Raw genomic sequence first — 11288 nt, 5'->3', positions numbered from 1 at the left:
CATGGTCGAATTATACCGAAAGCTTCAGTTTTACGTGTAATGGTTGATGAGTTGGTTGATTGAAATAATGAGTTGGTTGATTGAAAAATTCAGGGAGACTTAAGCTACATTTCCACCTATTGAAAAATTGAGGGTGACTAAAGCTCCATTTCCACCTATTTTTTTTAAGGATGCTAAAGGAAGGAATTTATGGTCGAATTATACTAAAAACTTCAGTTTTACGTTAGGTGTAATAGTTAAATAATGAATTTGATAACTGACAAATCGAGGGGGACTAAAGCTCTATTTCCACCTATCTTTTAGTAACATTAAAGAAACGAGTTACATCTACCACAATCCTTTCAAAATAATCATACCACCTGCTCCACGATTCTCTGCAGTAATCGAACAATGTTCCATACTAACATACGCGGTGTCCACTAATAAAATAGCAGCCTTCGTTTCCTGTTAATTACCCGGAAGTGTCGAGCACGTGTTTCCGACAGACTCTGCTGCCACCTAGGCAGTGAAATTGCAGGGGTGGTTAAGCCACAGGCAAACAGGGTGAAAAACGAATCCGAGGGCGAGCAGTCGGCCAGGCTAATCGTGATATAAGCACTCTTAAATGGTCGAATTAACGTCCAGAACCGCGGGGGCGAAGTTCGCCGATGGCGGGGGCGTCGGAGACCTTTCCCGCGTTTAAGACGGCCTGAAATTCGCGGGCTGGCCGTAATTCGAGGGCCGCCAGCCGTTTCCAGTCCCCTCGGTAGCGCGAAGATTAAAATGCAAATCTAAACTCGGCCGCGGAATAAGTTTGAGATACGATTATCCTAAATGTCCCGGGGCAGCGCGCGGCTCGTTTACTTACGAGGTTCGCAGGTTCACGATCTTGTAGTGGGCCAGGTACGTGTGCCGATAGAGCTGCAACAGAAAGAAAAGCAACGTTTAGTGTGGTTGCCAAGACGGAACTCGACGGAAAATTGAAAGACTGCTTTTCAAGATGTCGGTCCGGTTTCGAGGCCTCGAATAGTGGCTGTTAAACGTGTGACCTTCAAGATAGTGATATTAAGTGATAAGAAGTGGATATTATTGTAGTCACATTCAGGATAAAAATTTGAAAGACTCTTATCGTGGCTATCGCCTGTACTAAAATAAATAATTAATAATGCGCAACATCTAGCGTGTCATACATTTTGTAATGTTCATAAAGAACGAAACACTGTACTCCGTGTGTTATAATGCACCGAATTGCTCAGAAACATATTTTATGTACGTACAAACGATAAAATCGAATTTAATAAAGGAATATCCCACCATTATTCGATGTATCTGAAATCCAATAAAATTTATCGTCACAAAAGGAAGGAACCGAAACGACAAATTATATTTTTAAATGAAACAGGGAATAACGTGTTTCGCTGCGAAATAGAATAACGGCGGATTTTTTATCTCCCAGAAAAATAACATATTACGAACTTTGGAGGACCACTCGTGATATAAATTTCGCAGGAAATCGCTTCATTCTGAGAGTGAATTCGCTGAAAATAACGAAACGCGGAGACTATAGAAGGTATATATTTACCATTTCGATAAAAAATCAAAAATAACGGAATTAATTTGAAATTAGATTTTTCCGGGAATGAAATCGGGGCCACCGAAGTGCCATAATTTTCGTTTTGGGGCAAAAACGAGAAACTGCGATCTGGCTCGTAGCGACGCATTTTAAAGCACATGTAAATTTCGGACGAAACTTTTCACCGCGAGGAAATATATGCCTAGTAGGAATAAATTCTGAGTAGTTGGAGCCGCGAATTTGAACGTTCAATCTTCCTTTTCGTTTTAACAAGTGCTTCCGTATTTCTGCGGTCAGAGAGAATGCGCGAGTACGTTCCGCGTCGTTTGAGAAAGAACGTAGGTGCCCACGTAGCCGCGAAGAGCACCGAGATCGTCCAGGCAGTGCTTATCCTTGCGAATGTAAGTGGTTATTGCACTCCACCGCTCGTCCCTTATGCTTCATACATACCACCGAAACCCTTTATCGGGCACGTTGTAATTTTTCTCCCGTGGGAAATTTAAATGCTGTTTCGCAATATTGCCCGAGTTACCTTTTCATTTATCGCGTAAATTGAAAATCTGATCAAGAATTATTACCTTGTACAGCACAAAAATAATTATTTTGAAATAACGGAGAAAAGTGATTCGATACCTTTACACGCTTCCTAATAAATTTCAGCTTTCAGCGAATATTCAAAAACGAATTCTCTCGGCGTCAAAATAATTCCTCTGCTCCCCCAAAAATATTCAAATATCATCGTATCGTAGAATTTAGAATTATTGTAATGTCAGATTATAGAATTTCCGAATATATATATTTTTTGTCGTCACATTGTGGCATTTTCATCGACTCCTAGACGAAAATAGACAATTCACCGAACGAAACGAATTTGTATATATCGTGCAAACTTTGCTATCATTTTTCTTAAAATAACATAGCCTATGTTACTCCAGAGAAAGCAAGGAATCTACTGTTAAAATTTGCTATCGATACAAACATTCCTTTCATATATAATCATACAACCATCCAATTTGTTAAGCCTCAACCTAACTCCTTATCGTCTGAATTATCTTCTGGATTCATTCTACACCAAATGAGAACTTCGACACTCGTTTCATACTTCAGCACAGCCGTCGATTGATACGTATCGGTATTAATGAGCGTGTGATTGGATTGGTACCCTATTTCTGGTTACAAAAACGAAAAACCAGGCACTTCCTATCTCGCGTGTAGCACACAAAATTCTGCGGGGATCCATTAACAAAAAACAGCCGGATTTCGGCAATAAATAACGGGGATGGGGATCATGGGTCGCGATACAATCGAACACGCCATCGACACCGTGCTACGATACCAAAGGATTCACGACGGCCGCGGTCTCTCTCGCGCCGCCATGCTCCATCGCCATTAACTCTTTCAGGACCCGTACGTCATGTCGGCCCGATAAGAGTGTTATAATGCCACTTTAACGTGTTGCGCGAGCGCTGATTATCGACCACGGACTCATTTCTGTCCGACGATTCGCACTTTTCACCCCATCGTGACACGCGCCAATTTATCAAAGCCCTAAAGGGGCCAGGAAGTCGAATCACTCCAAAACGAACGACCTTGGAATTTAATTCCCAAGGGAAAGAATGCAACCCTTGACCTTTTTTCTCGTTATAACATTTATGGAAGAAAAGGAAGACGTAATCTTAATCTCTCCTCGTTCTCCAAGAAATTAAACTAATTTTCCTTTCCCTTAGCTTCTTATCTAAATAATGAATGAAGATTCCGTTTGAATTCCTACCGAAGGTACTCGGTAATTTTTCTTCCCTGAGTGATTGATTCATTTGTGCGAGACCTACCTAGCAATGCGCGCAGAGTGGACGGTTAGAGAAAAATCAGTGCGCGGTGGAGTGCATCATCTGACAAGAGCTCTATCGCGTTGATCGAAACGATGACAGCCTCGACGAGTTCAATTTTTATCGCGAGAACACTGGCTAAATTACTGATCGCGGAGATTTCTAGTCGGAATATTTCAGTCGATCCAAAGAGGAGAGTCAAGCGATTAATCAGTCGAGAATTGAGTCCACGATAAACAGATTCCGCATGAAAAAAACAAATCAAAAAAGCACCATTAACTTTTCCATACGAGGCTTTGTTCCCACGAAAATCGACTTTGCAGATACAACACATTGGGGGACGCGTCGCTCGGCGTGCCCCACGTGCGTTCGAACTCAATTTCCTTCGAAACAAAGCCTCGTGTGACAAAAATCTGTCGAATATTTTCGATTTACTTTTTTATGGAGACTCTATCACAGTTTTCAATTTTAGCGTACAGGCCACAACGATGTTATAACTAGAGAATATCGACGCATAGTCCATCTTTGTTTCCTAATATTCCTCGCGATTTCGCAAAGCGCATTCCTGCGTAGATTCACTCGGGGCTCAACAATAATTTCCCCAGTAACGTTTAATAAAAACGTGTCAGGGCCGCGCCAAAATTCTCCGGACGGGAAAAACTGCGAGGGAAACAAAAAAGGAAAACACGGAAAAAAAAGAGCATACGATTTATCGAACAGCCGGCCGAAAGTTAATTAATTACATTTCAGCGTCATGAATGGCGCAGTAACGATCAATCGAACGGGATTTTCCAGCGGCAGGCTGGAAAGAGAGATACGATTCTCGCAAATATTTTCGCGGCGGATTTTTCGGTCGAGCGGGCGGCAACGAAAATTGATTTACAGGTCAAAGATAATGGCCCGCGTGGAAGCGACAGCCAAGCTAAATCTTGATATCGCGTGGAATTTGTTTTTTTTAAATTCGCGGGCCCGCGAAGCGAATATTCAGGGGCTGATTTCGAGAGAAATTCGAAGCAACGATTTTACGAGGCGATTCGAGATCTTCGACGCGGTCTATTTTGCGGTCGAATTCGGAAATTCGAAGGCACGGAATTTCCGGCGCGATCCGAAACTCCGCGCTCCTCGTTTTGACATCGGACGCGAAACAGGAACCGCCTGAGATTTTCTAATTAAATTCGAAACTGCGCGACTTTAATTTCGCGGGACAACTTCGTGGTCTCGCGGTTCCAACTTGTACGACGCAATTTTGGGACTCGAAGTGCACCGATCGCGGTACCAACCCGAGAGTTCTGTAGCTTTAATGTTCGGCTGAATGGAGATTTTAGAGGACTATAAATTCGCGAACGAGTTACGTGTAAATTTTGCTCGTCGTATCTCGGTTTTATATTTCCAGCTCTCGTTGAAGAGCGCCCGGGTCATTTTTCCGATTCAATTTGGACTCGATACTTTGGTTGCTCGAATTTGTCGAAATATTGTAAGTTAATTTTTCCAAGTGTGGAATAAATGTGATCGAGATTGACCGGCAAAACAAAACATCGTTATCAAGTTTCCCGCCGCTCGTACCACTCGTGGGAAAACATTTCGAATTTCGGGCCAATTTCGAACAGTATAGTTTCCACCATTCGCGGTCCGAGTTTGAATTAAATGTAGTTTTTAATTAAATTCGTCTAGGGTCAAATTGTGATTTTACCACGGCGCAAACTTGTGACCCAGTTTCGCCCCCTAATTCTGCCCGTTTCATATCAAGTGAAGTTGAAATTTTATAGTTTTCAGTATTCGTGGTCTTATTGTGGATTAAATTTGAAATCCTGCAGGTGTAATCTGAGATCGGCTAATGGGATTTTACAGCTTTCTGGACCCGTGACGTAATTCGGTGCCATTTCGTGGCAGTTTTATAATTAAACTCGTAGCTCTGCTAACATAATCTCGCCTCGATTCGGAATTTTACAGCTCCTCCGTCCGCGGTTCAATTCTGCAATGCCGATTCGACGCTTAGATTCGGACCTCTTTACCAGTAATCCGCGACCAGTTTAAATCTAAACCTTTAATCCTGCTGTCCAGGCGCTAGCCACAGATTTGTGGTTCAGTTCGACATTCTACGTACTCCATTATGCACCAATTTCCAAACGCGCGACTAATTAAACTTCCAGTCCAGTTTGATTCGTTTTCGAACGATTCTCGTATGAATAGAATCTAATTTCAATGGATCTTTTTATAATGCATTTAAGAAAGGAAATAAATTTTCACAGGCTTCGAAATAATAATCCTCGCTACTCTCGCGTCTAACATTCAGCCACGCGAGGCAAAGAAGACGCGACCAAGAAACTGGCTCGTGTCGCTTCCATTTATTTATGTTACAGGGTAAATACGGTCATTTAAGTCGCATTAAGATCCACGAATAATGGAACCGTCATTAAAATATGCACGCCGTTCGCGCCCTACCAATGCAACACACCCCTTTACCTCGTGGTGAACATCAAACAAACAAACAACCCGAGGAATATTTCATAAGGGTGAAGCTTAAACCCGGCCGACTGTAAATTCTTCATAATCGCGCGCAACACGAACGCAATTTGCAACGCAACGGGAGTCCCTCTGTGTACTGCATGTAACAATGAAATTCGCGAAATCCGAAAGGGCAAACTTGATGCCGGGGAAAATACGAGGATTCCTTCATGCCGCCGCGCACGCTATCAAATTTGAAACTGCCAGGGAATCTCGACGAAACTCGTTCGCATATTGCACCACAATCGCGCCGGATTCGCGGCCATCTTCGTTTCCCATTGTGCACAGATACCCGCGGAATATTTGTCGCGTTTATTAAAAGGAGCGAGAAAGTTTTGGGGCGAAAGAAAGTATGGATTTGTTTATCGTCACGGAGTATGTTGAAAATGCAAGGTTTAGTTTCTTTTTACGAGGCATTGTTTTAGAGAAAATCGACTCTGAAAATTGCAAGTGAACGATCTTGGACGATCTTGGATGCCATTTTCTTTGACAGATGTCGCTGTAGGTCAATCATCAGATCCACCAGTTGAAAAATTAAAATAAAAACTTGCAAATCGTCTAATCGATTACAGGAACGTTCCATTAAGTGTTTCTCGAAGCTCCAGGCGCGGGGTATGATGCTTCGCGAAAATTCAGTCAACGTTTCGTGCAATTCCGATAATTGGATGCGAGAAATGCTCCGAATGGCGATGGATACGTAACTGCACTCTGTCGAAGTTCAATCGATAGAATAATGGTTACGCAATCAAGGATATCCAGCAAACCGGCGCATAAGAATCTCGTTAAACGGAATATCGGCAGAGCAAAGAGTGCACTTTATACCGTGGAAACTAATTACGTTCGCGCGACACGTTACTGCCGGTGTAATAACGCAAACAGAGGTACGTGACATCGGGGCAATTTTAACAATTTTGTACGATTATCCATTCCGGACGAAAGAAAATTTATAAAATCGTGACCGGTATAAGGGAACGTATACTAACCATAAATTCCGCTATCGCCCGAGCCACCTCGCAAACAAGATGAAAATCAGACTTGACGTCGAGTTTTTGGAAAACTATATTCAGCACACAGCATTCATAAATGGGTATTATCATCGAATAAACGGGCGTTGCTTGGTCACCATAGTCGGCAGATTTACGGCGTTAAACAATGCGGCTCCCGATGCGGAATACCCTCGCTCGCAAAACGTTCTCGTCTTCAATAATCCGTGATAACGAAACGGTAGCGAAACGATGAAAAAACATAAAAAGCGCGGTCTCGTTATCGAGCGATTCGACAAACCGAACACACAATAAGACGAAACGGAGAAACATCGGAGAGCCCCGTAATTTAATTTCTCGCGAAACATTCTCGTTATCAAATAATCGGTTAAAACGGAACGCAATCAGAAAGGAAAATCCAGAAATTAAACGCAGAATATTCCTCGACATCCGGCACGCAAAGTGATGAGAAAATTAGTTGGAACTCTCCACCGCTCCCTCCCCGCCGACCGTTCGGCGTCACTCGAAAAGAATCTCGTCATTAAAAATCCATTAGAACAAAACAAGCCGCAAGAAACAGAAACGGGGAAAAGATCAATTGTCGTAATTGATTTCTCCCATCCCTACTACTCTTGAAACGAGTTCTCGTCAACGACGAAACAAAATGGGGCGCGTCAAGGATTTTAAATAATTAAATCGAATTGAAAACGCAGAATGAAATCGGCGCAGGCAACGTTATCAGAATGATTACGAGGATATTATTAGAACCCTGCTAACGTTTCGTATATAATATTATTCGGAAAAATAATGATCGCAGAGATAAAAATTGAAGCCTGCGACTTACAGGCATCGTTATTCGTAAATTATTCTAAAAATATTTAACATTTTATTTACCGGGAGCTTATTTATTTTTTAATTCCAGTAGTTAGCTTTCTGAATTTATTTACCGTGTTAGTGGTTGTGTACTTACAATGTTCAGTGTTTGGAAACAGACTTGGCTTTCAATGTACCCAGTAACAGCATGGAGGAATTATTGTCTAGAATTATTTGCCTAGATTGGCATATGCTACTGTAGAAAATTCTTTTTAAATTAAAGACTGTTTCTAAATAGCCTAAGGGCCTAAATAGCCTTAGGTAGATAAAGTGTTAAAAATGGTAAGTTGTGAGTAATACAAACACGTGGATATAATTTGTATAGATTCTGAGAACAACTCTAAAATAAAATGACGAAGTGCTAGCTTCGTTGGGATCGAAAAATTGTCTCCATAAAGAATGAAAATGTCGAAGAGTAATCGAGTACTATGTGTGTCCTCGCGTGTCCACTCTTTGGGAAAAATTCCGGTCATCGACGGACCCATTAAAACGAAACGACAAAGATAATGATCCTGCTATCGCGTTCATCATCTATGACAGAGTCCATCCCTGGGTCGATCAGCAATTCGAGACCGAGATCGAGTCGAAATATTCGAAAACGAGAAAGCGCGAATGGCGTCGGATTCCTAGTCGGTTTTGACCGAAATCCGCATAAAGCCGATCGGCGGGAATTTCTGTCCAGCTAATTAATCGCTGACGCGCACGTGATGGCGATCTTTTGTATAAACAAGACGGTCTACGAGGAATAATAATACGCGGTGCTAGCGCGCGTAGAGGAGCAACGCGAGGGAGGGTAGAGCAAGGCAGGAGGGCGGGAAATACGTAGAAGATCAATACTGTCCTAGTGAACGCACAAGACGCAACCACCGCTGCGGTTATTTTCCCGTAATTGCGTTTGCAGCTTCGATCACGCACTCGAAACTTCGCTACCTGCATTCGAAACTTCGTCCAGGCTCGCGTGCACGCACTGCACCCGCGTGTCGCGCCTTCGGCGCCGTTCGAACGTCCCTCGTAAACGTTCTTACTCGCCCGACCGCTACTTCCACGCGCCCGTTTTTCTTTTAAGTGTCTCCCGCTTTAAAACGAGGCTTTAAAACGAGGCTTCCTAAACTTTTTCTCGCCCGCGACGCTCGTTCGTAAGAGGAATTATTAAGGATCCGCAGTCTTACAAAATTCATGGATACTACGAATTCCATCATACAGCGCGACGATAGGGTATGATACGAGGGATACCAAAATGGGAATTTTTAGTGGATTGCGCTTTTCGACTCCCTTCGAAACGGTGAATTGAATTTTATTTTTATCGCGGGTGAGGATGATAAATGTAACTACGGTAAAGACTGGATAAGTGCAAGAAATTCGGGACCCAAATCAATAAAAGTGACGGTTGCCAGAACCTTGGATCGGTCAGAAGAATAAATGCTTGAGCTAGGAAGTGAGTCAGAAGGTATCGGACAGTCGTCACCAATAGTAATAAATATTGTTCTTGTTATCTTGTGTTTCGCCTTATTCACGTCGCATCCCAAAAACCCATTCAGTATCAGGCAAATTTAAATCGCCTTGCCTTGGACGCCAAGGTTTAATACAAATATGTAAGCTAGGTTATTATTTTGATAATAAAAGTGATATTAAATTTGTTTTTTTTTTAATTTACTATTTTTTTAGTTGGAATAATTCGTGTCTCACTGTAAACTTATCCCTTGAGTAATTGCAATCTCGTAATTCCCAGTGAGTGGGTTAAAAATGTCTTTCTTTGTACTTGGACACTGTTGATAATAATGAATTATTAGTTCAATCAGTAACAATCCAACCGTCTGTTATCTATTAATAACTAAGTAAATAAGTGAACATTTTTGAAAGCAGCATTACATAAATAAAATTCTAAAAACTTGAATGGACAACTATCATAAACAATGAAATATCAAAATAAAATGGAACTACGGTAAGAAATAAAAGAAATAAAATAGTATCCAACAAAAAAATAACGACACGAATAAAAATTGACAGACCTTGAATTGCAAATGAAATACCACGAAGAAAGCCTTATTCTGCCTTTCTAAAATATTCACCCTACCGATGTTCAAAGGCAACCAATCGTTTTAGTGTCGCGAACACTGAATGTAAACCGTCGGAAGTAATTATTATCGGGGGTGACAAAAAAACACGTATATGCTGTATGACGCTAATAACGCGGTGCTCTTATTTTTTTTTTGTCCTCCCCCGTGCGAATTACAAAAGCTTGGCGGGGGCAAAAAACGAGAACAAGGAAATGGAACACGAATCACGAAGCGTCGTCGTTGGTTTTGGTAAATAACAACGCGCCGCGCGGACCAGCGAACGTTGAACGAAGATCTTTTTTGCATTTTCACCGTTGCAGTGTTGACACAGCGTTTTCTCCACCACCGGAGAAAGGATCCCTGTTTCGCAATTTTTTCCCTCGTGGTATGCAGATTATTTCGATAGAAAAAAAAAGAGAAAAATAAAGATACGGAGACTGACCTTTAAAAAGTATCACTTTTCCGCCATCCGAATTTCGTTACACATCTCGCGTATTTCGCCGTCTATTCCATTGGTTTTCGAAAGCTTACTTATACGATTTTTGTGACAATTACGATATTTCATTATTTTTAATAAGCATCTTCCCCTCCGAATAAATTTCACTACGACATCGTGGTTCCAAATAGATTTCCCTGCATTGCCAGCAAACGCGTGTTAATTAGGTAAACAACAAATCAATCGATAAACTAAACTGATTTCACGTGTCAACAAATTAAATGCAATATTATGCATGCATGTACCTAATCTATAGACGGTGCGTTAATTACACAACAACATTAACCAGCTGTTGTATCGATTCCATCAATATTATAAACAACACCGTTCTGGAAATAATTTCACGATGAATTCAGCTCTCTGGGACGGATGAACTTTATCGACTACAACTAACCCAATTGTAAAATGTTCGAGTATTTTGACATATCCATTTTATGAAGAAAACAAGCGCGAGATCTTGGCCTTATTTCGAACAGAAAAATCTCATCGTCGTTCCACCGATATGGCCACGAAACGCCTCTTCAGAAATTCATGAGAACGCTACGCCCATTAACAAAAGAACTTCAATACCCTATGAGGCAACGGTTCTCCAAACTCTGCTCCTCGGGAGGTCCTCTAGACTCGAACTCCGTGGAGAATATCGCAACAACAAGCGAAGCCAGGGCGACCGAGACGCCACGGCATAAAGGAACGAAATGCAATAAATCTCCGTCGCGATATCGAGTAGACCGTTTCCGATTCCACGGTCATATTTATGCACTCCCGACGACAAAAACGAGCACCTTAAACGCCGCCGCGATTCAATTGCCTAATGCACCGATACCACCGCCCTGTTTCCGACCAACGAATTTCGTTTCGCCCAAACGCCGCGGAATAAAGCTACTATACGCGTCAACGAGGCCGCATCATCGACGGTTAAATAATACATTTATCTAGGAAAAGGAAACGTCGAGTGCGTTGACGTTGTTGGGAACTCGAAAGATTAAAATTTAGAGA

The 11288-nt window shown here is 41.9% G+C and overlaps 1 protein-coding gene across 4 annotated transcripts in view; it reads right to left on the bottom strand.

The window, feature by feature from the left end:
- Positions 1–11288, bottom strand: part of LOC128877935 (venom dipeptidyl peptidase 4) — a 242597-nt gene that overhangs the window by 110449 nt on the left and 120860 nt on the right. For all 4 annotated transcript variants that reach the window (XM_054125620.1, XM_054125622.1, XM_054125619.1 and 1 more), the window contains one exon: positions 848–900. In XM_054125620.1, coding sequence (XP_053981595.1) covers positions 848–900 — 53 coding nt within the window. The remainder of the gene's footprint in view (positions 1–847; positions 901–11288) is intronic.

This window comes from Hylaeus volcanicus, chromosome 6, assembly GCF_026283585.1.
Source record: "Hylaeus volcanicus isolate JK05 chromosome 6, UHH_iyHylVolc1.0_haploid, whole genome shotgun sequence".
Classification (NCBI taxonomy): Eukaryota; Metazoa; Arthropoda; class Insecta; order Hymenoptera; family Colletidae; genus Hylaeus; species Hylaeus volcanicus.
This window is presented reverse-complemented; position numbering and strand designations above follow the sequence as displayed.